Source organism: Chlorocebus sabaeus, chromosome 28, assembly GCF_047675955.1.
Source record: "Chlorocebus sabaeus isolate Y175 chromosome 28, mChlSab1.0.hap1, whole genome shotgun sequence".
Taxonomy (NCBI): Eukaryota; Metazoa; Chordata; class Mammalia; order Primates; family Cercopithecidae; genus Chlorocebus; species Chlorocebus sabaeus.
The window spans coordinates 18,856,935-18,884,930 of record NC_132931.1 but is presented as its reverse complement, the minus strand read 5'-3'; the positions used below and the strand labels follow the sequence as shown (position 1 = coordinate 18,884,930).

Sequence of the window (27,996 nt, the reverse complement as noted above, 5' to 3'; positions counted from 1 at the left end):
CCAGACAGAATTGTCTGCTTTTTTCCTTTATGCTTAACACAGCCTGATTATTTTTCAATTATATATTTTTTGAGACAGGGTCTCGCTTTGTTGCCCAGGCTGCAATCAGTGCGGTGGCACAATCTCAGTTCACTGTAGCCTTGAACTCCTGGGCTCAAGCGAACCTCCTACCTCAGCCACTGAATAGCTAGAACTACAGGCACGCACCACCTTGTCTGGCCTCAATTATATTTCTTACCACATTTATAACAATTATGTGCTTGCATGTCTGTCTGTCCTACCGGCTATGTGAGGAAATGAGAGCTGACCTCAGCACAGGACCTGGCACACAGAAAGGATTCACTGAAAAAACACGCTCCACGGCATGGAAGGAGGACTATGACATACAAATCCAGGTCACACTCACGTCAGGAGCCACACACCAAAGACATTGATATGTCTATGTCATACCATTCTAATTAACTAGATCCTAAAATTCAAAGGTACACCAAGGCTGGGCCTGGTGGTATGCACCTGTAATCCCAGCACTTTCGGAGCCCAAGGCAGGAGGATTGCTAGAGCCCAGGAGTTGGAGACCAGCCTGGGCAACATAGTAAGACCTTGATGCTATGAAAAAGAAAAAGTAAAAATTAGCCAAGTGTGGTGGCACATGCCTGTGATCCCAACTACTCAGGAGGCTGAGGCGGGGTTTACCTGAGCCCAGCAGTTTGAGGCTGCAGTGAGCTATTACCACCCTACTGCACTCCAGCCTGGAAGACAGAGCAAGACTGTCTCTTAAAAAAAAAAAAGTAAAGAAATAAATGGTATACTCAAAAGCAGATGATTCATGGCAATATCATCCACATAATATAAGCACATTAGTTAATGGGCAAGCTATATTTAAAAACGCTATATTTTATTTTATTAAAAAAGAGGACAGACAAGAAGATAATGTTTGTATTAGTTACACTGATGACCAAAGCCTTTCTGTTGAGCATCCTGCTACGTCTTACTTAACTGTGTTTTGGAAGATGAGGTCTAACCTGGCGAGATCATCTTCCTTTCAGCTGAGCCACAGGAGTGATGCTCATGGGGCGTCTGCTGTGACCGGCAGCGGACAGCAGTGGCCATGCATGGCAAGGGGCCAGTGGGGAGGGCGGCCAGGCTGCCTCCTCTGCGGAAAGTGAAGATTTCCACCCCCCGCCCCGGCCCACCCTGCTCCTCAGAGGAGAGAGGCCCGTCACAAGGTCATCACCAGACACAGCCTTTTTCCTCCTCTTTTTGTTTCTACCTCTCACTGGAATGGCAAGAAAAAGCAAGACGGCAAAGGGTACAGAGAGGCGCCTAGTACCTGGCCGACAGCAATTCTCAAAGCAGCTGCAGCTCTTCACAGGAGAGCTGTGCTGTCAGCTGGGGAAGAAAGAAAAGCAAAAAAACAAGGCGATGAAGCATCACCCTAGAGAAGCTTTGACACTCAGGAAAAGATTCGAAGAGAAACAAGGGTCTACTGCAGGGGTGGGGGCGGGAGCCCTGGTAACAGTGTTCAGATGGGTGTGGTCTTTCAGTTTTGCTGTAATTGTGTATTTTGACAACGACAACTATTAGGGTCCTACTATCTAGCTATTTTAATAAAATGCTCCATCATTTTTTTTGAAGAATAAAAAAGTGCAAATGTATAAAGCATAGGAATAACAAACAGTCATGCACCCACCAACCAATAAACAAGAATTTCACATCATCTCTGCATTTGGTTATTACAGCCTTTACAAATGCATTACTGGCTTCAACAGTATATTTTGTGTATCTTCACAAAATCTTGTGGTCTGAAGCCAAGAGATAAGATCAAACCAAACGGATAACTACTGACCCACCTGTGGCCACCTCACCCTAATCACCCGCCAAGTGCATGTCTAGATTAAAAGCTCGCTGGGGACAGGCTCATGTTTGAGCATGTTGCGCCACGTCTCACACAGTAGGTGATCCATGAATGCAGAATAAATGAATGAATGAGTGAAGAAAGGGAGAAATCTGGCCCAAATTTCTCATAGTGATTACCAAGATGATGTGGCCTCAGGCACACCATAACTGCTGTGGGCTTATTTCCATATTGTGACAATACAAGGGCTTGACTTCCTAAACTGGGAGGTCCCGTCCACCACTGACACCCTGCACCGATGACCAGGGTGAAGACAGGAGCCTGTCAAAGCTGCTGCACCATGCCGGATCCCAGACAGAAGGCCCACTCCATATAATCAGCCCCGATGCTTCTGTTTCCTTCTTTGGAAAATCCTCAATTTCCATCCAAGTTCTAAATGAACGAGAATCTTCTTTCTCAGACTGTGTGAGTTTATGGGGGAAAGGCATAAACCTCAATTTCACACTGAGATATGGAGATGTATTTCCCAATTGTTTCTTACATCCCTGCTCTTTAGATTAAAATTTCCTTTCTACCGCAACCACATCTTCCACTTTCTCTTGATTCTTTTACCTTAACTGTGAAAGTTAACTTGAGAAGGAACGTGCAGATGCAAAGGGGCTAGTAAAAATGTCATCCTTAAGATGCCCTGGAGGATATTAACAGTTATAGGCAAAAGCCTGAGGAGAAACAGGCTATTTGCAGGGTCTCATTGTATCTCCCTAAGATATGCGTTAACAACACAGAGAAAATACTGACTTCGCAGTGGAGAAAGCTGGCCAACAGTGCCTCAACCAAGCGACCCAGGTTTGCAGCACCAGCCGCTGGACAATATCACGCACTTCCTGATCAGATGGTCTGAGCAGGGCTCAGTGGCATGCCTGCGGTTTCTGTGCCAAAAAATGCATCCCCTCATCCTAATGATGAGAAAGTACCACAAACCCAAACAGGAATATTCTACACAAGACCTGTCCAGTGCTCTGGACGTGTCAAGGTCATGAAAGACAAGGAAAGATCAAGAAGCTATCATGGACTGCAGGAGACCAAGGGGACACAAAGACTAAACACAATGGGGGACTCCAGGCCAGAACCCAGCAGACAGGAGCGCTAGAGGAACCGGCAGACAGGAGCGCTAGAGGAACCGGCAGACAGGAGCGCTAGAGGAACCGGCAGACAGGAGCGCTAGAGGAACCGGCAGACAGGAGCGCTAGAGGAACCGGCAGACAGGAGCGCTAGAGGGAGGAACCGGCAGACAGGAGCGCTAGAGGGAGGAACCGGCAGACAGGAGCGCTAGAGGAACCGGCAGACAGGAGCGCTAGAGGAACAGGCAGACAGGAGCGCTAGAGGAACCGGCAGACAGGAGCGCTAGAGGAACAGGCAGACAGGAGCGCTAGAGGAACCGGCAGACAGGAGCGCTAGAGGGAGGAACCGGCAGACAGGAGCGCTAGAGGAACCGGCAGACAGGAGCGCTAGAGGAACCGGCAGACAGGAGCGCTAGAGGAACCGGAAGACAGGAGCGCTAGAGGAACCGGAAGACAGGAGCGCTAGAGGAACCGGAAGACAGGAGCGCTAGAGGAAAGATGGGTCACATTCAGACAAGGTCTACAGTTAACTGATGCTTTCATACCGATGCCAACTTTAGTGTTAATAGTTGTACTGTAGTTGTGTAAAATGTTAACGTTAGGGGGACTTGGGGGAAGAATAAGGAAATTGAACTGAGGGGACTATGAGCAGACTCTATAGCACCTTTCAGATAAATGAGAAAAATAAAAATTACTCTGCAGGAAAAAGATGGGTAAAAGACATGAATAGGGCGGGGTGTGGTGGCTCATGCCTGAAATCCCAGCACTTTGGAAGGCCAAGGTGGGTGGATCACTTGAGGCCAGGAGTTCGAGACCAGCCTGGCCAACATAGTGAAACTCCATCTCTACTAAAAAATACAAAAATTAGCCGGTGTGGTGGCAGGTGCCTATAGTCCCCACTACTCGGGAGGCTGAGGTGGGAGAATCACTTGAATCTGGAGGTGGAGCTTGCAGTGAGCTGAGATGGCGCCACTGCACTCCAGCCTGGGTGATAGAGCAAGACTCCGTCTTAAAAAAAAAAAACCAAAAACGACATTTCCAAGAGCAAAATACGAAAAACAATTCAAAAGTACCTCAGTGAAAGAAGGAATGGATCCTAGTATCTTTTCACAATGGAGCATCGGACAGCATAAAAAGGAAAGAACTGCACCTATGTGCCTTGCGTGAAGAAATTCCAACATGCGGAGTGAAAAAGGTAAGTCACAGAAGCATATATACTACACAGTAAGAAACGACTTATATGAAGTTTAAGAATCAGTAAAACTCAAGACTGTTGTGTTTACAAACAATAAATGGATATTATGGCAAAATCATAAGAAGGGCAAAGGATTCATGACTTCACCTTGACTCTGGGTGCTCAGGGGGCAAAGGGCTGTGAGAGTCAGAGGCATTTCTGGATACGCTGGGTGTGTATTAATATCAGCTGTGCACATTTGTGCTGGTTATCAGAAAAATGTACGTTTTATTTTATATACAGTTAATGTTGAAAGGTAGGAAAAAAACAAAAGGCAAACAGGCAAAACCCCCCAAATTTTCTGGTTACAGATTCAGACCCTAAATGAGTCTAAATAACTGGGCTTTGTGAAGTTTTTAGACCTTAAAACGAAAGGAACAGATCTGAAGGGAACAACCGGGTGGGGTCGGATTCGCTTCCGAGGCGCTGATCTGAAAACGTTCGTGATCTGCCCATATCCACGTGTCCAAAGCTGGGAAGCTGTGGTGAGGGGATGTTATTTCCTACTATGAACAAGATTTCTAAAAAAACTGAAATTCCTTGGGCTGTGCCAATTCGGATGATTCTAAGAACCCTCCGTATTCCCAGAAGAAAGCTATTGATCTTGCCTGAGTGGCTCTTGCTCCCTCCCTCTTGAGCCTTTTATGTAGCATCTGCCTCCGTCCTGTGTTTTGGTTGTTGATCATTACAACTTACGGTGATTGAGAGCTTGCTTGGACTGTTATACAGTTTTTAAGGAAATTCAATGGTCCAAAATAGTTGTGTAAAAAACACACTCTCAGGGGCCCAGAAAGGCGGCTTTCTCACTCACCAGCTGGAACTCGCTCCTCCGGCTGAAAGCCTCCCTGATGCCGGAATCCCTCCAGAGTGCGCTCAAGGCCGGGACGTACAGCTGGAAGGTGGCGGGCTCCACAGGCAGCCCCGCCTTGTTCTCGAAGGCCATCAGGAACATCCCATGCTTCTCATTTTCAGAATACTGCCAGGGAATGCCAAGCTTATCTCGTGCATCAACAAGAACCCTTGAGCCCTAGAAAATAAAAGAATTAAGAGAGGATTTGATTGCGTTCCGAAGACTAAACCACACTAGAAAACCTCAAAATGGGTATCGATTGTCATAACGCAGAAAACTCACAAGCTCTCAAATGTGCAGTCAGAGTCTGTCTCTTGGTTTGCTTGTTGTGGCGTGAAATGTCTTAACTCCTAGGAATATAACTTCACCAAGACAGATGCACATGGCCGAGGACGGTGGCTCACACTGTGAGCCTACCCTTTGGGAGGCCAAAGAGAGAGGACTGCTTGAACACAGGAGTCTGAGACCAGCCTGGGCAACAGAGCAAGACCCTGCTTCTACAAAAAAATAAAATAAAATGAAAAACAGCTGGGCTTGGTAGTGACACACCTGTAGTCTCAGCTGAGTGGGGAGGATTGCTTGAGCCCAGGAGGCCAAGCCTGCAGTTATCTATGATTATGGCACTATATTCTAGCCTGGGCAACATAGCAAGACCCTGTTTCAAAAAAAAATAATAATAATAGAAAAGAGATGTACATAAGCACCACAGAAAGAAGTCTGCATTTTGCCATCACTCATTTGCAAAGCTACTGGAAAAGAAACAACTGAGCAGGGAGGAGGTAGCAACAAATTCAGAAAATTTCACTGGAAAATGAAGTGTATCAGTAAAAAGTCAACTTTTTTTTTTTTTTTTTTTTAGATGGAGTTTCACTCTTTTGGCCCAGGCTGGTGTGCAATGGAGTGATCTCGGCTCACTACAACCTCCGCCTCCTGGGTTCAAGCAATTCTCCCGCCTCAGCCTCCCAGGTAGCTGGGATTACAGGTATCTGTCACCACGCCTGACTAATTTTTTATTTTTAGCTGAGATTACAGGCACCCACCACCATCATGGCTAATTTTTGTATTTTTAGTAGAGATGGGGTTCCACCATGTTGTCCAGGCTGGCCTCAAACTCCTGACTGCAGCTGATTCGCCTGCCTCAGCCTCCCTGCCAAAAAAACGTTTTAACAACTATAGTAGCCCCCATCCCTTATCCGCAGCATAGGTTCCAAGACCCTCAGTGGATGTCTGAAACACTGAACAGTACCAAGCCCTACCTGTATTGTTTTTAAAGTTTAACTTATGAACTAGGCACAGTAAGAGATTAATAATAATAGCTAATAATAAAATACAACAATTATAACAATATACTGTCATGAAAGTTAAGTAAATGTGGTCTCTCCTTCTCTCTCTCAAATGTGGTACCACTGTCCGCGCCTATTTTCGGTTGGTGGCTGGCTGCGGAAACGGGGGATGACTGTACTGCTCCGAGTACTACCAGCGCTACTACGGTCATCGTCACTGAAATCTGGCAGCTCCTCTATTCCAGAAGACACAACTGCTTCTTCCAGCTTAAAATGGGTGGGAAAACATACAAATCCAGACAGTCAGCAGTCACGAGACAGGAAAAGACTAAAATATGACAAGCCAAGCAGCCCGCCCACCAAAACGGGAGCCAGGGGATCGTGTTCTAGATTTAACGTCACCATTGTTTGTGATGAGAAACTACTTTTCATTCTTCTGCTTATTTCCTCATTGTTAAAAATAAAGTTAATATTTTTCTGCCCCTTCTTACCTCACCAACAGGGTCAAGGGGATGAAGAAATAACCTAAACTAAAATAGCATTAGGGAATGCAGTCAGCCTTTGGAAAATATTCTGTCTCAGCAAAAACAGCACCCCCTGAGCAGTCAGGAGGTCTATTCCACCATTCTTAGACTAACGCTTCGAAATCAGCAAGGCAGTGTCTATGAGAACTTCCTGTGTTCTTCTGAGGGGCACGCTGCATGCTCTCTGGTATGGTCCACACTGTGGGATGTACAGAGTGGTCAAGGGCCCTGAGAAGGCAATCAAGTGCATATCTGTCCATCTGGAAAAGCCTTCTCATCTCAGAGCAAACTGGGGGACTCAGGCCAGCTGAGAGCAGCATCCCATCCTCTAGGACAGAGAATACCAGGGTCAGCTATTCACTACGTACTTAACCTATGTTCTTTTTTTGGAGACAGGGTCTTGCTCTGTCACCCAGGCTGGAGTGCAGTGGCATGAACATGGCTCACTGCAATCTCGACCTCCTGGGCTCAAGCGATCCTCGCCCGCAGCCTCTCGAAGAGCTGGGACCACAAGCATACCTCATTATGCCCGGTTAATTTTAAAATTTTTGTAGAGTCAGTGTCTCACTATATTGCCCAGGCTGGTCTCAAACTCCTGGGCTCAAGTGATCCTCTGGCCTTAGCCTTCCAAAGCGCTAGGAATGACAGGTGTGAGTCACTGCAGCTGGCCTTTTTTTTTTTTTTCCCCCCTTTTTAAGTAACAGTTTTACTGTGCTATCATCCATGTACCATAGAACTCATCAATTTAAAGTGTACAAGTCAATGATTTTTAGTTGGCACTTATCCTGAAAAGCTTAATTTCTGACATCCAGGGCAGAGTAGATGAATCCATTCTGCCTCCTTCGTCTCTCTCCTGCAGCATCAATTTGGTGCCTGTAACTTCCGCTTCTGCCTTGAACCACTGAGTCAGATGTAATGATGACCAAAGAGTAGTTACACCTCTCCTCCAGACCCAGCTCACCAGGACGGTCTGGTTTCTCCTCCAGACCCAGCTCACCAGGACGGTCTGCTTAGAGATGTTCCCTAAACTTCCCCCCGCAGGACCTCGTCTGTCTGCCGTTGGAGACCATGCCTAGTTCTACCGATCCACAAACATTTGTTCAATGTGTTCGTTTGTGGGGGAAACAAACTTTAAGAAACAGTATCTGACCCCCCAGAAACTCAGAATCTGGCTAGAAAGACAAATATATGGATTAAAAAAACCCACCCATCATGATTTTAAAAAACCTCAGCAAACTAGGAATAGAGAAATTCTTCAACCTCATAACGGTGAAAGATTTCACGCTTTCCCTCCAACACTAGGAAAAGACAAAGATGCCTACTTCTGCGACTGCTATTCAACACGGTACTGGAAGTTCTAGCCAGTGCAATAAGGTAGGAAAATGAAATAAAAGATCATACAGCTCAGGAAAAGCAGCGGGGAAAAAAAAGAGAGAACAGATTAGACAGAAAAAAAAAAAAAAAAAGAAAAGAAAACACACAACTAAACCTATTTGCAGATAAAAAGATGATCTATATAGAAAATCCCAAATTAATTTACCAAAAAAACTCCTAAATAAACGAATCCAGAACAGTTGCAGGATATGACAACACACAAAATTCAGTTGTCTTTCTATATACTAGCAATGAACACATGGGAAGTGAAATGAAAAATGCACTACTACCAATCACTGAAATAATGAAATAGGTATAAATCTAACAAAATATGTGTAGGACTTACGTGCTGAAAACCGCAAAATGTTGATGAAAGAAATTTTTAAAATCTAATAGATATACCACAGTCATGAATTGAAAGATTCAACACAGTATCAATATCCTTAAATTGATAAACAGATTTAGCACAATTTCCGTAAAATCCCAGCAGGATATTTTGTAGATATAAATACGATTATTTGAAAATTTGTATGAAAAAGCACTAAATTAGCTAGAACAACTTTGAAAAAGAAAAGTGGGAACAGTCTCTCTGATTTTAAGACTTATTGTATGGCCATGATAATCAAGACTGTGTGGTATTGGTGAGGTGAAGACACACAGATCAATGGAACATAACAGAGAACCCAGGGATAGTCCCTGATACCGCTAGCTGAGTTTTATAAAGGTGCAAAAACGATTAACAAGAGGAAGCCTGGTCTTCTCAACAAATGCTGTTGGAGGAATTGGACTTCCATAGGCAAAGAAAATCGGAGGGAGGGGAAAGAACCTTGACCTAAACCTCACAGCTTTTACAAAATCAAATCAAAATGTAAAACTATGTATCACATACGAGAGTATCTTCAGGATGTAGGGTGTGGTCAGAGTTCTTAGATGTGACTTCAAATACATGATTCATACGAGAAAAATTATCAATAAATTGAACTTTATGAAAACTAAAATATTTTGCTTTGCCAAAGACCCTCTTAAGAGGCTGAGAAGAAGCTGTGAACTGGGGGAAAATGTTTGCCAATCACACATCAAACATATCTGACAAAGGACTCATTTAGAATATACAAGGACATTCAAAACTCAACAGTTAGGCCGGGCACGGTGGCTCATGCCTGTAATCCCCACACTTTGTGAGGCTGAGGGGAGAGGATCGCTTGGGGCCAGAAGTTCGAGACTAGCCTGGGCAACATAGTGAGACCTCGTTTCTAAAAGAATATCAAACAAATTAGGCAGGCATGGTGGCGCACGCCGATAGTTCCAGCTACTCAGGAGGCTGAGGCATGAAGATCGCTTGAGCCCAAGAGTTTGAGGTTACAGTGAGCTATGATAGTGCCACTGCACTCCAGCCTGGGTGACAGAGCAAGACGCTGAGATACATACACACATACCCAACAGTTTAAAAAGCAAACAATCCAGTTAGAAAATGGGGCAAAATTCAGCAGGTTACAGAATGGAACGAAGAGGAAAAAAAATTTTTTTTAAAGAAAATGAGCAAAAGACATGATGAGATATTTCACTGGAGAACATATGCAGGCAGCAAATACACAAGTGAGAAGATGTTCAACATCACCAGACGTCAGGAAAAAGCAGATGGAGACCTCAGTAAGACACTGCTATACACCTGTTAGAACAGCTAAAAAACAAATCAAAAAACCAGCGACACCACCAAGTGGAGGTGAGGATGCAGAGACGCCGGACCTCTCCTACACTGCTGGGGGAATGTCAAATGGCACAAACTAGAAAACAGTTGGGTGGATTTGTAACTACTAAAAATGCAACTCCCATACAGCCTAGCAGCTGTACTTGGGTATTTATCTCAGAAATAGGAAAGCTGAGTCCACACAAAACCCTGTAATGTTCACAGCAGCTTTGTTCATCATAGCCCCACACTGGAAACCAGCTGTGGTGCGCCATACCATGGACTATTACCCAGCAATCAACAGGAATTCACTATGGGAATGCGACGACTTGGATGGAGCTCTAGGACACTGTGTTAAACGAAAAGTCAATCTCAAAAGATCACGCGCTATGCGGTTCTGTTTACATAACATTCTTGAAGTGACAAAATTACAGATGGACAAGAGATTCATGGTTGCCAGGGGTTAGTAAAGGGAAAGATGGGGGGAGAAGTGACTAGAAAGAGAAGCACGAGGGGATCTTTGTGGTCTGGACTGTGGTGGTGGTTACAGAAACCTACACAGGTGAGGAAAGGGTACAGAACCACACACACACTGTCCCAAAGCCCATTTCCCGACTTCAACAGCATAACGAAATCACGTGTGTCGTAACCACTGGGAAAAACTGCATGCCTCTCTGTACTATCTTTGCAACCTCCTGTGAACCTATACTTACTTCAAAACAAAAAGTTTTAAAAAGTTAACTAGCAACCATGGCAACGTAAGTCCCAACTATGTGATGTGGGGAGGGAACGTTAGCAGAGGCCAAAGGAAACGAGATAGTAGGACAAGGTGAGGCTTGCTCAAATCCTAACTGGAGAAGGGTCTCAAACTGAGCTTTCAGAAGTGTGGGTTCATCTGAACGAGCAGCGGCAGTGGACTGGAATCCAAATGTGACTTGAATAAACTCTCCACTTCCCTTCCTCCCAGCTCCCCCACTGTGATTCCTCCTCTGGGTCCTCATCTCCCCACTTCCTTTGACTACACTACACCAAACTCCTGCCTTCCCAAAACGACAAAACCAAAAAGGCTCAAGTACACAAGGAAACAAAGGCAATTCCTCTTTCCCCCACTATGCACAACAAAAACTATCTTGGCACACAGAAGGTAGCACACAGATTTCTCTGGCGAGGTCTCGGGCAAAGGGTCTCAGTGCCTTTGTACAAATCATAAAAACGCTCTCCATCGTCCAGGCAGATGCAGCCGAGCCTGGCAACGGCGGCTTGGATGGGGTTTCAGCCTCCACTGCCCTCCCAATCGAGTTACCAACCCTCCCACTATCCGGCAAGGCCCTGCTCATCCAACTTAAATACAGAAATTGGGTCTGACCCACCAAGTATCTATTCAGGTGCTATTTTTACAAATGAAAAGTTTAACTTCACAAGGAGTACAAGCTCACTCAGAAGTTCAATCGATAACCCCTAGGAAGTTGCATTTTTATACGTCAAAGACGAAGTCAGGGGGCAAAGCCGGACTTGGAAGGCCAAAGGTCACTTATGAAAACTGCAGCACTGCCTAAACCAGGCCTTCCCCAACTATCGGGGTGAACATAGGCTTGGCTTAAAAACACACACAAGCAAAACTGGCCCATACAACAGCAGTCTATTCCCACCGCACAATCCGCCCAAGCAGGCTGGGGTCGCCGGTCCAAATGAACTGCACCCAACCACGAGAAAAGACTCCTTCTTTCTCTTTTTCAAAACCCAAGAAAGGTGGCTAAACGACTGATGAGCTTTGAATTACAACAGTTAACTACAGTCCATTTTCTGTACCTTTTCCCCTTCCTTTGAAGGGAAAAGGCATTTAAAAAAAGATGTCTCTCTTTTGCCCTTTTACGTTTATTCTTGTCAAAAACTGCTCTCTGACAACTTTGTCCTGAAAATCCAAATCTGAGTTCCAGGAAAGCCTTCTACCTGGGGATATATGGCTAAATTCTGAGTCCCTTTTTTTTCCTTTTTAGAGAGAGATGTAAGCTCTTTCTGGAGTTTAAAGCCTGTAGCAATAATATATTTACCGTACTTTTGCAGAATGGATAGTTACACATTTCACCATCATTATATAGAGTTACTAAAGTCTTAAAAGTAAAACACTAGTATAGGAGGCATATTATAATAATAAACCTCTTACTCCTATCCTTTCCCCATAAAAGACCAATTTTCTAAAACACAAAAGCCAAGAAAATCCTAAAACTCACATACACTTAATAAAAGCAAGGAAGACAACTCACTCAAGTCTCTTTAATGGCTAAGAGAAAAATCCTTTTTTTCAGTAATGGTGTTACTGAAGTATTAATTGTTTGAATAACCATATATTTTATTTGGTTACTCAAATATAAACAGTTAAAGTCTCAAACAGTTGATGACTTCATCTCAATACAATGTTACACTTCCAACTGTTCAGAGAGCATATTTTTAAGACAACTTATAAATCCAGCAACTTAAACTTCTAGTCAAAGAATAGATTCCCTCTCTGCTGGGGATGGAGATTTTTTTAGGGGGTGGGGTGGGGTTCAATTCCGCTGGATGAAGACCAAAAATTGCAAATCCTGTTATCTCATTTCAAAATAGATTATGTTAGTTTAGCCCCTCATCAAACCAAATCTTTTCAGATTAGTCATTCCTTAGTAAAATCTTCCCACAATAAATACCAAAGCTACGATAGACATAAAATGCTGTAAGATAATATGAGCCTTTTTCTACAAGATGAAACCGTTCCATTAAGACAAATTGAAGATTTTGGATGTTCACTCGGGCAACAGCATGTGGACTTGGAAAGCTCTGCTTTTTAAAAACCCACTCGGCTGAGTTGTTTGCCTTTGGCCACCATCCAAATAAAAGAAACGCTGCCAGAAGTGTAAACAGGATGCATTTCTTTACATTGATGAATCCAGCGAGCAAAGACAGCGCCTCTTAGTTCCTCTCGAAAACTGAAGTGCAGGATATCTTTTAATGTAAAGCTCAGCGAGAAACTGATGAAGGGAGGCAGTAAGCCGTCAAACCAGTCATCAGAGCCTCTGCCATTTCACAGCGCAGCCCTGGCCCCACCCTAACTCCGCAGGTTTGCCTTCTGGAACAAATGCACTGTTGTACTGGATCAGGTGTATCGTTTCTCTAAGAAAGCCCCCTCTTGGCTCTGCCAGTGACTATACCGAGGGCTCACGTCACGCAAAGAAAAGTGGTGGGTAACGAATGGAGAAAAACCCAAAAGGCGGTAAACTTGGCTCCTGCTCTGGGAGAACTTTCAAAACAAGCAGAGCAGCACGACAGAGCCCGAGCGGATAAGTGACAGCCTCAGATGCAGAGTAGAGAGGCCAGCCCCATAACCGGAAGGACAGGACCGTCGGAGGACAGCCCGAACCACCACCACTAGTGAGGCCGCACTCACAGACAGGCTGCGGAGAGCTAAGAAATCTGTGTAAGAAACGGGACAGTCGAAGGCTTTGGAAAAGGAGAATGGCAAGGTCTGAGGCTGCCTGCAGGTTCCGTGGTGGGTGGGATGGGCGGCAGGGAAGGCGCAGCTAAAGCAGGAGAGGGATCAAGAGCCCCCAAGTGCTCTCAACAGAAGATGGAGAGATCCAACACCAGGAATTCAGCAAACCTGCAGAGCAGGGAGGCAGTGAGGGCCCTGCTGTGTAAGCACAATACCCACCAGTTCTCCCAACTCGGGTCCACAGGAGGGGATGGTTTGGAAGGGGTGACACTTAGGTAGGTTTTCAACAAATTTGGTTCAGTTGGACAGTGGGAAATCCAAGCTAAGCTTTTCAAGAGGAGATGGAACTGCAGAAAAAACTCTGGGTTTAGGAAGGGCACAGGAGAAGCAAACTATCATTAGCTGTTTTCAGCTGCCTTGAAAAGGTTTTCCTGAAAGTCCAAAAAAAAAAAAAAAAAAAAAAAAAAAACCAACTCCAAACCAATCCAGATTTCCCCAGATCTCCTGAACTGGAAAGTGAAAATCCAGGCTCCGTTTCAAAACTCAAAAGCCAGAAGGCTGGAAACTTCTGGAATCATCTCCCCGGCCCCCGCCGCCAGCCATGGCCACGGGCAGACCAACTTCTTCCTCTCCTGTTCTTCCAGAGGTCAGGATAAGCCTCGGAATCTCCCTTCACTAAAAATTTCACTACATGACAAACACCAGTACAAGGGGAAACAAAACCATCCTGTGAAGTACAGAAAATACCAGCAAAACTTGAGCACACACACACCAAATATCATTCTAAGGGGGAAAAGCCTGCACACACTATCAACAGGTAACAGCTTCGTGTGCCAATTCAGTGTTTTCGAAATTCAAGTCAGGATCTGCATTGTGGAATAATTTACTAGGCATTTTAAAAAGGAAAAGAAAATACTGGTAACTAAATAGACTGCAAATAATAAAGGTAAGTGTGTCACAGAATTTGTTTTAGGTAAAATTGATGTCCATACATACGGAGAGACAGCTACATATAGACGGGTGTGTGTGTGTATGCATAAACACATAAACACACACGCACGTACAGACACTGCGTTCCTCTGGACTACGGTCTGAGTGCCACTGGGCCCGACTCTTGTAGATGAGCCTGCTACAAGGCTGGCGTTCCTTGGTCCCACCACTTCAAAGCCAATAGGACTGGGCTGAGTGGCAAAAGTCCAAACAGTAACAAGTTGGGTTTTGTGAAAAACTGATGAGTGCAAAGAAACTGTGTGAGGAGGTGTGAGAAAATGGTGAAATCTTTGTCCTTTGGGGGGCAGTGTCACTAGGTTGGTTTTGATTAAACATATTCTTGGCCCATTCGTTGGGGTCATCTTGAATTGCATGGTGAAGTATGGGAATCACAGAATTACCACTCAATGTTTTCTACCACTAAGGACGTTGAAGAGGGCTGGGCATGATGGCTCACACCTATAATCCTAGCACTTTGGGAGGCCGAGGCAGGAGGATCCCTTGAGCCCTGGAGCTGGAGAACAGCCTGGACAACTTAGGGAGACCCTGTCTCTATTAAAATAAATTAATTAATTAAAAAAGACATTGAGGAGGATACAAAGCTAATGTTCAATTTAGAAAGGCTGCTTTTGATGATCAAACATGACGTGTGCAGTGCGTGGTGGTGGCGGCACCCCCATGCGGTGTTCTTTAGAACCCTCCTCCTGATCCAACCTGATCCAGCTGGGGCCTCAGTGCATTGTGGTAAATAAAGGCCCAGAGCCTTTCCACAAAGCCTTTAAATACTGACCAAGGTGCCAAATAAATGAGCAGATGCAGACATGCATAAAATTCATGCCAGTCTCTCAACCAAAAGGCTGCTTCACAGAGATCATAACAATGTGCATCGTGCATGGGACTAGTGCCTGCCATGTGAACGACACTGTGTTAAGTACTCACTGTCCATTAGCTCATTTAGTCTTTATAACTAACTCCGCAAGGGATAGTATTATGCCCATGTTACAAATGAGAAAATGGAAGCTCAAAATCACACAGCTATCAAGCCTGACCGACTGAGTTTAAGCTAGAGATTTTCTTTCTTTTTTTTTTTTTTTGTAGAGACAGGGTCACACTGTGTCCTCCAGGCTGGAGTGCAGTGGTGCAATCAAAGCTCTCTGCAGCCTTGACCGCGTGCGCTCACACTAGAGATTCTTCAGCGCTGTTCTATACTGCTATGGGAGTGTCTGGAGAGAGAAGGGAGCAGAGAAACGGGCAGGAGGCAGATGTCTGGGCTGCTGCCTGCTCTCACGCAGCTTACAGCAGGCATGGAGACTACGGCCAAAGCTGAGCTGACCTCTGAGGACCCAATACTTCTGATGTTCTCTAGAACAGTTTTTAAAAATAGTAATTAAAATCTGGAAGTACAGGATATGCTGTTAAGCCTGGCTATGTTAGGAGACATTTGTGAATTCAGACACTACTAGAGTCTAATCTCTCCAGACACTGAAAACACTCGCTCATCTACACTATCTCAGCAGCCCAGCAAGAGACCATCTAATGGTGGCTCTGTCCCAGCCACGAGGGCCACTGTGCAGGGGGCATGCGGCCCGGCCGAACTGAAAGGTATTATAAATACCTACTGGATTGCAAAGACTTAGTACAAAAAGAACATGTAAACTACTTTTAATTGTTTATACTGATTACATGTGTAATTGTAATATTTTGGATATACTGGCTTCAATAAAATATACTATTAAAATCATTTATCTTTCGTTCTTTCTCCTTAATGTGGCTACTAGAAAATTTAAAGTGCACGTGTGCCTTACATTTGTGGCTCACATTATATCTGCTATCAGACACCACTGCTGTAGGATAACATTTCTAAAAGAATTTGTCTTGGTCAGGTGTGGTGGCCCACGCCTGTAATCCCAGCACTTTGGGAAGCCAAGGCGGGCAGATTACCTGAGGTCAGGAGTTTGAGACCAGCCTGGCCAACATGGTGAAACCCTATCTCTACTAAAAACACAAAAATTAGGTGGGTGTGGGCACAGTGGCAGGTGCCTGTAATCCCAGCTACTCGGGAGGCAGAGGTTGCAGTGAGCTGAGATTGCACCACTGCAGCACTCCAGCCTGGGGGATAGAGTAAGACTCTGTCTCAAAGAAAAAAGAATTTGTCTCTTTCTGATTATAAAAGTGTATTTTTAGTGCAAAAAATAGTGGAAATATAGAAATACATAAAGAAGAAAATTAAATCCTTAAAAATATCACTACCTAGAAATAACTTATTAACATCTAGGAATGTTATCTGTCTTACTCTTTACAGAACATTTTATAACACTGTAAAAATTTTCTAGCAAAGTATCATAAACACTTTCCTACGTCATTCAAGACTTCAAGATCTGTAATGGCTGCAGAGTAGTCCAACAGGTGGGATGTGCTAAGATTAAGGAAACCTCTATGGCTGGACATCGGAATTCTTTCCAGTGTATGGGAAGAATAAACAACAATGCAAGGAGCTCCTTGACACACCCCTATCTTCACATATATGGCTATTTTCTTGTGACAAATTCCTAGATGGTGAATTATAAAACTGCTGGGTCAAAAAAGTATACACATATTTTTGAGACTTTTGATAAAGTTACTAAACTGTTTTCCAGAAAGGTTGTGCCAATTTACACATGTGTGTTTAATAACTTGGAAATTTTCCTTTATTTTCCCCCAAGTTGTTTTTCAGTTGATTTAGTTGCTTCACAAAAATTGTCCTCCAATAATATCTAAGCAGTCATATCCTCAAACCACAGCTCAAAGAGAAATCAGGATAACGAGCAACTGAAAATGCGGAAAATTTAGTGTCTGTATACTGACAACCCAAAATTAGAAAAAATGGAATAGACATTTAGCTTCTATACTTCAAATAAGCTTTTATACTGATTTTTATATATTTATTTTCCTCTAAGTTCCATTATAATACAATAGACAAAATAAAGTACCAATTAGTAATAAAAATGCTTAAATTTCACAAGCATGTTTGAATTTCTAGTCTCTTGTTTCCAATAAGAAAACTAGGCTCAGTCAACACTTCCAATAAAACTTTTCATGAAGGTATAAAGAACAATTTAAAACATTTAGCCTGAGTTCTAGAAGTTTCAAAATCAAGAGAGCCTTGAATTTGATGAGATTTACTATTAATTACTGTCTCCGTAAACGGAAATCTCTTTGAATTAATGAGCAATAAAATAAGGTATAAGAGAGAGAGAGAAAAAAAAAACTAGCCAGGATAACACAGCAGCTTGCTCACTGTTTTCATCCCTTGCCTCTAAAACTATCTGGAGGAAAGTTCAAACTTGCGATAAGACCAACTGGAAAAAAGCTGGAAGAAGTTAATTTAAGTAGTAAATTACTACTGCAGAAAATAAACTAAATGGCAACATAAACAGCACCAAAAATGCACTTGGACATGGCAATAAATTAAATAGCAGCATCAGGCAGCCTCACTAAACAAGACGCTGCAGCGTTTCAAATTAAGGGGCCAGTCTCAGGCACACACACAACCGGAAGAGCAGCCACTGAGCTCATGAAACACTCGTTCGTGCAGAAACAGCTCTGTGTCCCGTGGAGGAGCGACGATGAATTATTAGGTGAAAGTACCAAAAGCTCTATGATCATTTTGGGCACTTCCTCCACTTGGGACTCAGGCTACTGCTTAAAGAAGTCCTGCTTTGCAGGCATCCATCTTCTCTTCTATGGACTGGATGGGTAACTGTTTAGATAGCTAAAAGGAAAACCTTAATTGATGCTTCATTTGCAATTACAGAGTTGGTCTCTGCAATTTTCATTATCTATTTCGGGAATCTGTGAACATGTTTGCCTCTCACACATACCCAACTCCTTCCTGTAAACAGTGACCATCACGAGTAGTGCTACCCGACACCTACCTAGAGCAGTGTCTTCAGAGCTTATGGCCTGCACTTGGGTTAAGCCAGAGCTGGCTGGCCTACATAGGCCCTGCTACCATGCTGCCTGGAAAAGTTGCTTCTGTACCCTCTGCAGATCAGCAAGGGTGGGGGCCAAGCTGACTGTGGCCTTGGAGCCTGTCTGTCCCTGTGGGCTGGCCACTGGCTGTAGGAGGAGAGTGCCCAGGTGCTGTGGGTTACTGTGGACCACCTGGTGGGCCTGAATTTGGATGGGACGGAGAGGGACCAGGGCTGCACAGGAGGATCTCACTCCCCACAGGTCAGAGAATAGCAGTGGCCTGCAGCTAGGGGAGATGCACCATCCCGAGCTCTGGCCCAGCCTGTCAGCCAATGCTGTGGTCCTACCTTCCAGAGACAGCTAGAATTTCCCTACTTCCTGCTGCTCCCATGGCTCTCACTTGGGTCCAGCCACCACCATTTCTCATTTGGATTATGGCAAGTCTTCTAATTGGTTGCTTTGTGTCCATACTTGTCCCCTTCAGTTTACTGTCAAAACCAGTGGCTGGTCAGCCTGCTAAGCCTAGGTTAGCTCTTATCACCCGCTTTGTTCAAAACCCTACAAGGCTCCCATTTCATTCACAGCAAAAACCTGGGTCCTCACAGAGGCACATCCTCACTTCTGCCTCGGGCCTTTGCACTTTCTGGTTCCCGACAACTGAAACCCTTTACCCCGGATAGCCACACAGCTCATTTCCTCAACGCTCAGTGAGGACTGGGGCAGGGGAGCTTCTCAGGGTGGCCTGCCCTTGGCCATCTTATCCAAAACTGCACCCCAGGCCCATCCTTCCCACACTCCATGTTTGCTTTACTTCCTTGACCACTTCTGGCTGGCTACCTGCCTTCAGAGTCCACTCAGCATTTCCTGTACGATTCTCTCCCCGCCGAGCACACACCCTGCGAGCACAGGGCTCTGCTCTGTTCACACCCGTGTCCCCAGGGCTGGCCCAGAGCAGAGGCTCTACCTGTTGGCAGGATGAACGAAGGGACCCCAGGCTCCTCATCCGCAAAGTAAGGGCAGCAGTCCTACCTCATACCTGCGGTGAGGAACACTGAAGTAGCAGGCGTTTTATATTAGATATTAATTCGACCTGCCTTGTACCAAAGTTGATCAAAAATACACAAACCAAACATCATTAGCGTTTCAATGTATTTTTCATTCGAAATTCCACCCTATGACAACTCATTATTGATGTTAAGACATAAATATTGGCCTATATTTTATTTGGAAAAAAAAAGTTAATTGTACAACGGGTCTGAAAATTCCACTTAAAACTACCTCATTTTCGTATGTCAAAGACAAAATTAAAAGGCCGGCTACCCTGGGTACACCACCTTTGGGGTAGCCCTGCTCCCCAAGGAGCAGTAAAATAAAAATGAAAAAGCCTATTGACAGGAAAAGATCAACCAAAAAGACAGCAGCTTAATTTACTGTGGTGGGTAAATTAAAACTGCAAGTGACGGACAGAGTTTAATAGAAGAAGCAATTTTCACACATCTGTAAATATGTAAATATTTATGTAAACATTACTTAGTAATAAATTCATAGTAAAATTATGTAAGTATTGTTGCAATAAATTCTATGTAAATATTACTTAGTAATAAATTCATAGTAAAAATTTCTATGCTTAATACAATACAGATACTCCTTTAAAAGCATTCTGAATTCGGAACAGTCTTCTAGCATCATACCTTCTCCCAGTCAACAGTCACTACCATTACAATCACCTTCTTGGAGGGAAATGGTTTGACATGAGAAAGGGGTCAACCCCAGGAGGGGAGAGGATCGCTTATGAAGTACGCAGTTGAATGTTTCAGGGTTTGCTGCGTGTGTTAGCCTGGGCTGCTATAACAAAACCTCACAGGCGGGCGGCTTGAACAGCAGAGATTTCTTTCTCACAGTTCTGGAGGCTTAGACCCTGGCAGATCTGGTGTCTGGTGAGGGCCCACTTTCTGGCGCCTAGATGGTGATTTCTCACTGTGTCCTCAGATGGTGGAAGGGGTATACAAGCTCACTAAGGTGCCTTTCACAAGGACACTAATCACATTCATGAGGGCCCTGCCCCTGTGACCTCATCACTCCCCAAAGGCCCCGCCCCCCAACACGAGCACTTTGGGGGTTAGGATTTCAGTGTAGGAATTTTGGGATCGACACATTCAGACCACAGCACCGCAAATGGGTAAAGTAACAACAGTATTAATAACACTGCTAACAAAAACCACGCTACAGCCTTTAGAAAGAACTTACTCCTGGGGTTTTGTTAATAATATATTTTTTCAAGTTGGATTTCAAATGACGGACCCCATGGTCACTGGCAAGATAATGAGAAAAGGCCAGGCGCAGTGGCTAACGTCTGTAATCCCAGCACTTTGGGAGGCTGAGGCAGGCATATCACCTGAGGTCGAGACCAGCCTGGCCAACATGGTGAAGTCCTATCTCTGCTAAAAACACAAAAATTAGGTGGATATGGGCATGGTGGCGGGTTGCCTGTAATCCCAGCTACTTGGGAGGCTGAGGCAAGAGAATCACTTGAACCCAGGAGGCGGAGGTTGCTGTGAGCCATGATTATGCCATTGCATTCCAGCCTGGGTGACAAGAGTGAAACTCTGTCTTAAAAAAAAAAAAAAGAAAAAAGATAATAAGAAAAGATGTAGAAAGAGGCCCTGGAGTGCTCTCACTCAACAGGGACACCTAGACCTGCGGCTCAGCCTTTGGAGATGGCAAGTCCCAAGAATCAGAAGAAACAGATGCTTCCTGAGTCGAGTCAGGGGATTTCATCTCCCAATAGCAAAAAGGAGCTTAGAATTGGAAAGACAATACAGTTTACAAGAAACCCTGGCCCAGAGCCCCCGGGCTGGGTACAGGTGGGCTCCAGGGGAACAACTGCAGGTTCAGGGAGGACGGCTCAGCCTAACCTGGGTGGGGCTGACTTCTCCGCACGACATCTTCACCTGGCCCTCTGTGCACAACCAGAGCTCCCCGCTCCACCGGTGCCCAGAGCACAGCGACTATGCTGCAAGCGGGGTGACCTGGCTGATGTCACCGTGGCTCACATGGAAGACAAAGGAACAACAAAGCTGCCAGAACTCTAGTTTCTCAGCCTTGGCAGAGAAAGCCCAGGACAACCAGAGTGCTCAAGGTTCCCGAGGTACAGGAGAATAAGTGTGCTGCTGCTTCTTACTCAGATAACTTTATGTCATGACCAGTGAAGTCACTTCTATCAAATTTGTGTCAACTATACAGACTTCTTAAAAAAATAATTTGAGAAGATACCTCAAAGTGAAATCCATTTACCTGAAAGCACACAGCACAGATTTGATAAGGTTGTAAAGAAGGATTGCAGAACCAGAAGTGCTTCCACTGACAGACTCCGGTTAAACCCGAGCCGCCAATGCTGCCCGAGGGCGGCTGCCCAATTTGACCCGCAGCTGTGCTGGCCTCTGATGTCGCCACGTCTTCCCTGTGGCATGGACACTGCTGAAACTGGTGTTCCCTTCAGAGGGGTTCTGCTGACAGCCGAAAAGACAGTACGGCAGGCCACGCAGGACACCAGTGTCTACTTCTGAAAAAGCCCCTCCCTTAAGAACCAAGAGAAAAGGCCCATGTCCCGTCCATCTTATAAAACGAAAGGAAATCTGTTTCATGCACAGAGCAGCACTTATTTGTCCCCCTAGAGAGACAGCGCCACAACTTTCCCAGGGGCAGTGGGGAGGGGCTGTAAGTACTCAAGAGTACCCGGGTTTCAGGCGACTCCTCTCCAAAAACCTTAAAACCGGTAAGTCCCTGTGTTACTAATTCCGTGAAAAAAACTAAGATCTGTTTCAAGAAAGTCAGAATTCCTCCCTTAAGGACTCACATTTGCTTTTCTTCAGAATTATGGTAAATAACTCAATGTTTTTCTTGGCTTGCTTTTTCTTCTAAAGCTGCTAAGACACGGGCAGAGTCCCTAGGTCTTGGTGCTTTGCTAAAATCAGGGGCTTTGTAGGCTGGGTGCGGTGGTCAAGCCCGTAATCCCGGCACCTTGGGAGGCTGAGGCGGGCGGACCACCTGAGGTCAGGAGTTCGAGACCAGCCTGACCAACATGATGAAACCCTGTCTCTACTAAAAATACAAAATTAGCTGGATGTGGTAGCACGCGCCTGTAATCCCAGCTACTCAGGAGGCTGAGGTGGGAGAATCACTTAAACCCAGGAGGCAGAGAGGTTGCAGTGAGCCAAGATAGTGCCACTGCAGCATTCCAGCCTGGGCAACAAGAGTGAAACTCTATCTCAAAAATAAACAAACAAAAATAAACAAAAATAAAATAAAATAAAAATAAAATATCAGGGGCTTTGTGCTCCTGTCAGTCACAGCCACTTTCTACAATGGTGCTTCACCAGGACCACACGAAGGCACAGACATTTATCAAACTGAGCATCCGTCTAGCTGCCTAGGAAACCCTACCCCTAATAAGTTGGGAAACAAAGCACAATTATTTGGCCCTTTTTTTGTTGGGTTTAGGGATAAACACATACATAAAATCAAAATAATCCTGTGACCTTTACTTTCTAAACTTTTTAAAAAAATTTTATGTTTAGAGACAGTGTCTCGCTCTGTCGCCCAGACTGGAGTGCTGTGGTGCGATCATGGCTCACTGCAGCCTCAAACTCCCAGGCTCAGTCTCCTGAGCAGCTGGGAGCTACCAGCATTCACCACCATACTCAGATAATTTTATTTGTCGACACAGGATCTTGCTATGCTGCCCAGGCTGGTCTTGAACTCCTGGCCTCAAGTGATCCTCCTGCCTGGTCTCCCAAAGTATCCAGCAACCTTTAAAAGGTACTTGCTTCCCCTTCTATAACAAGAGGTTACAGTTTATATTTTCAAGTTCTAAGATGAAACAAAGTTTCAAACTGTAAATATTTATGAGCTTTGAGGAAACCGGCTTTCTCCAGAGTCCCGTTTTCATTTAAATTATTTTTAAAAATAGATGAATCTATAACCATAGTACCAATTTCACTGGGCATTAAGGGCATCTAGGGGAGAGTCTCTTCCTGCCTATCCTTCCCCAGAGGGAACACAAGCTCCCAGTCAGTGGAGCTTGCATAGGGGACATCACTGAGTGACGCCAGCACAGTGCTCCTTGCAGGAAGCCACCACAGTATCTGCTATACCTCCAGAGGGAGAGGATGGGGACAAAGCGACAGCCAGAGCTCTCAGGTGGGAAAGAAACAAACATGCTGGATGGTGAGCAGACCAATCTGCGAAAGAAATGAAGATGGAAATGGAGGCAATCGCACCATGTGAGCGGTCAGAGTGCAGCTGGAGGAGCAGGAAACAGCACGTTCGCTGGGAGACCTGGGAATGTGGGCCCACGCCTAAGTTTGCCTATCTGCAAAGACCCCTTGTCCAGAAGGTGTGGACCACATAGATTGTGATGTTAATTCCACTTAACTGGGCCACAGGGTGCCTGATGCAACACTGCTCCTGGGCATATCTGAGGCTGCTCAAGATGACGTTAGGATTAGGACAGTGGGTTCAGGAAGAGGGACTGCTCTCCCCAAGTGGCTGGGCACCTTCCAATCCCTCAAGGCCCTGAATAGAACAGACGGCAGAGGGAGGAGGAGTTCACCCCTCATTCCCCGCCTCACCGCTAGACATCTCATCCTCTCTTGCCCGGGGACTGGATGTCCACCGTTGGCTGCCCTGGTTCCCAGGCCTCCGGACCTGAGCTGAATCTGAGTCCCACCTCGGGCTTCCCTGGTCTCTGGCTTGCCTCACGGATCGTGGGACTTCTCAGCCTCCAGAATGGCGTGAGTGAAATTCCCCATTGTAAATCTCCTTTTATACATCTATGGATCCTGTTGGCTGTGCTTCTTTGGAGAATCTTGACTGAGATCAGGGAGATCGGTGGCCGAGGAGCTGAACTGAGTAAGACTCACCCTGGACCCAGGGTGTGCAATGAGTATGTGCTCAAAACAGCAGTGCTTTCAGTTTTCATCTGGTATGCTTCCTGAACCCTGCAAGTCAACATTTAACAATTCCTATAACCTGAATTAAAGACAATTAACGACGTCGGAATAAAGCCCTTCTCAAGCTTCTCCAAGCTCACAAATAAAATCAGACACAAACCAAGACTTTGAAGAAATTTCTTTTGCATCCATCAAGTCTTTACTCGGAAGGCCTTCTCAGTGTGGCCTTACTAGACCTACTATTTAAAGCCGCAACCCCCACCCAAAAATTCCTTTTTTCTTTTTCCTGCTTGATATGTTTTTTCGTGGCATAAAATCTCAGAGTTGAAAGGAGCTCTAAAAGGCTGGGCCAGTCACCCTCCAGATGTGAACTCCTTGTATATAACAGCCTTCCACAGAAGTTTATCAGCTTGTCCAACACACATCCTAGAAAGGGTTCCCTGACCTGCCCCGCACTTCTCCCAAGCACCCTTCCTGTGCTCCCGACAGCACCGGGTGTGCACCGCTCCCCTCCACAGCACTCAAACAACTACCAAGCATCCTTGCCAGGCACAGCCTGGGACACATTCTCTGTTTCACTTCTAGTGCCTACAATACAGTAGGCGCTTTGCACTCAGCGTGGCTGACAAGGACATCACTGGATCCAGGTCTAATCTCACCCCTTCCACCCAATCCAGTCCCCTGTCAAAGCCATCAAGCGCCCGTCACTGTGGCAGGCTCCAAGGACACAACAGAGAACCAGACAGACACGGCCATGCCGTGTGAGTGAGGCTTCCACGCTCACTGGGGAAGCAGCAATACAAAAAGCAAGTGGACAGGCACATCGGTGAGGTGCCTGCAGCCAGCACTGTGACTATGCTCTCAATGAGGAAGCCAGTCAGCAGACAAACAGTCAAGGGGGCTGCTTAAGTGAGGGCTGTTGGGGAAGGCGGCTCAGGAGGAGGCCTCTACACTGACCTTAAGGAGGGGCTGGCTGGGCAGCAGGGGCAGAAGCAGCTTTCCTGGTGGAAGGAATCTCATGCGCGAAGGGCCTGAGCTTCGCATTTTTCAAACACTAAAGAAAACATGAGGGAGGCTGGCGCGTGTGGGAGAGATGACTCAACGCAGGTTGGAGCGCAGGGCTGTACTGGGGGCCAGGCTCCATGCTGCAGGCAACCATATGCCTCTGCCAACCTCCCCAGGGCCAAGCACTAGACAACCAAGGACCACCCTGGTAGCACAGAGCCTGGGGAAATTATTCAAACCAGCCAATCTTACACTGTGGACGCCGCCTTGCCCATTTCTTTTCAGAAACCACAGTCCAGGCTCTTGTCCTCAGGTTCCCCTCTGTGCCTCCTGACCGAGCCTGGTGCTCCCCCAAGCCTGGTGCTCCCCGTGTGCTATGCCTCCTGTTTCTACAAATCTGTGAGCACAAACTCCTTCTTCATGACAGTCCCGTCTGTGTCTTAGCACACCTGATGACGTCCAATCCCAGAGACATTTCCCATCACTCCTCTGCTCTTCTTCATCTACACAAACAGTGAATTTTTCATTCATCTGAAAATAAGGCAGATAGTTTTTGAGTTCATTTAATAGCCTTGCTGAGACTTTCCATGGGAAGCAACGGTTGACAGCCCCTGGCAAAGCTGGGCCTGCGTGGAAGTGACCCAGCAACTCTGCGTCTAAGTACACATCCCGAAGGGACCCTGGCCGCCGCGCACAGAGGTGTGGACATGGACACACAGTGCAGCACTGCTGGTCGCAGGGAAAATGGTAATATGCGTTTGCAGGGAACAGATCAGCAATTATGGTAAGTGATGTGATGGTGAAAAGAAGGAAACTAGATCTTCATGCACCCACATGGACAGCTTTTTTTTTTTTTTTTTTGAGAGATAGTTGTGATCTTGTCGCCCAGGCTGGAGTGCAGTGGTACGGTCTTGGCTCAGTGCAACCTCCACCTCCCTAGTTCAAGCGATTCTCCTGCCTCAGCTTCCCGGGCAGCTGGGATTACAGGTGCCTGCCACTATTCCCAGCTAATTTTTATATTTTTTAGTAGAGACGGGTTTCACCAGCTGGCCAGGATGCTCTCGAACTCCTGATCTCAGGTGATCCACCCGTCTCAGCCTCCCAAAGTGCTGAGATTACAGGTGTGAGCCACCGCTCCCAGCCTAGCAAATCCATTTTTTAAATGATATATTCAAAATAATGCCATTTCTATAAATTTTTAAAAACAAGTAAAATATATATTGATTATGGACTCAAAACATGTACAGAACACGCATCAAATAAATACCCACCTCACGCCAGGGTTTCCTCGGTGGGAAGGACAGTAGCAGCAGTGACAGTAAGAATGATATTGAAGCTAACATTCACTGAACACCTACTCTATCCAGGCACAAGTTTAGCACACATTAACTCATTCAATTCTTAGAGCGGCCAGGAGATAGCCATGATTACCATCTCCATTTCACAGATGAGAAAATTCAGGCTAGAGAAATGATCAAGAATGTACAATACACTCCAGTGACTTCCTGCCACCTCCTCTGCCCCCACCGAGTCAGTCTGGGTCTCTCTTGCTCTTCCCTGATGCCCCTGCTCTCATTCTTGCCCACCTCCACCTCCTACCCCCGGAGGAGATCTGCACTCCCCACTTAGCACGCAGTGGCCCTTTTAAAGACACAGTTGGGTCAGTTCACCTCTCTACTTAAACCTTTCAATGGTTTCTCATCATACTCCACTTTATTTATTTATGTCTGAGATGGATTCTCGCTCTGTTGCCCAGGCTACAGAGCAATGGCGTGACCTCAGTTCACTGAAACCTCCACCTCCCGGGCCCAAGTGATTCTCCTGCCTCAGCCCCCTGGTAGCTGAAATTACAGGCACGTGCCAACACGCCTAGCTAATTTTTTGTATTTTTAGTGGAGACAGGGTTTCACCACATTGGCCAGGCTGGTCTCGAACTCCTGACTTCAGGTGATCTGCCCACTTCAGCCTCCCAAAGTGCTGGGATTACAAGCATGAGCCACTACACAAGGCCCATACTCCACTTTAAATGAGAATCCTTACACAGCCTACAAGACTATATATCCTCCCCCACCTCCGCCACCCCATGTCCACCTGCTCTCTCGCCCTCACTCACTCTGCTCTGCCCACACCAGCCTCTCGGCTGTCTCTGCGGAGACATTATATATTTCTTCACTGACTCATTATTGGTCCCTAACCTGCCCATTACGCAGACAAGGACTCTGTCTGTTTTGGCCACTGCTGTTACTCCCAATGCTGAAAACAGCACCTGGTGCTCAGATGTTTGTGGAACAAATGAATGAAAGCAGCTGATCCAAGGTCACTGAGCCAGAGGAGGGTGAAGTCAGGATCCCAGTCCGAGCAGTTTGGTTCCAGTATTAGGACTGGGGAGGAGAATGGAATATAGAAGAACTATCTAAAGTAAGTTATGACAAACACTGTCACCTATTAATTGTGAATAAAGAATTCTTTGTAAATTATCATCTTCTCCTTCCTTCCCTCCTTTTTTTCTCCTTTACCTTCCTCCCTTTAGTTTTATTTTTAAGTCTCCATAAGTACACTACACATGAATTATTAGTTCCAAATGTACTAGAACACCTGCTTTCATAGTTAGGAAACTAAACCAAAAAAAGAAGAAAAAGTACTAGAACACTGTAAGACTGCTCTTACTGTTTCAGATGGGACTTGAGTTCACTGTAACATATTAA

The 27,996-nt window shown here is 45.5% G+C and overlaps 1 protein-coding gene across 1 annotated transcript in view; it reads right to left on the bottom strand.

The window, feature by feature from the left end:
• GNA12 (G protein subunit alpha 12) overlaps positions 1–27,996 on the bottom strand; it is a 113,915-nt gene that overhangs the window by 59,411 nt on the left and 26,508 nt on the right. The window contains exon 2 of the mRNA XM_008018831.3: positions 5,022–5,237. Coding sequence (XP_008017022.2) covers positions 5,022–5,237 — 216 coding nt within the window. The remainder of the gene's footprint in view (positions 1–5,021; positions 5,238–27,996) is intronic.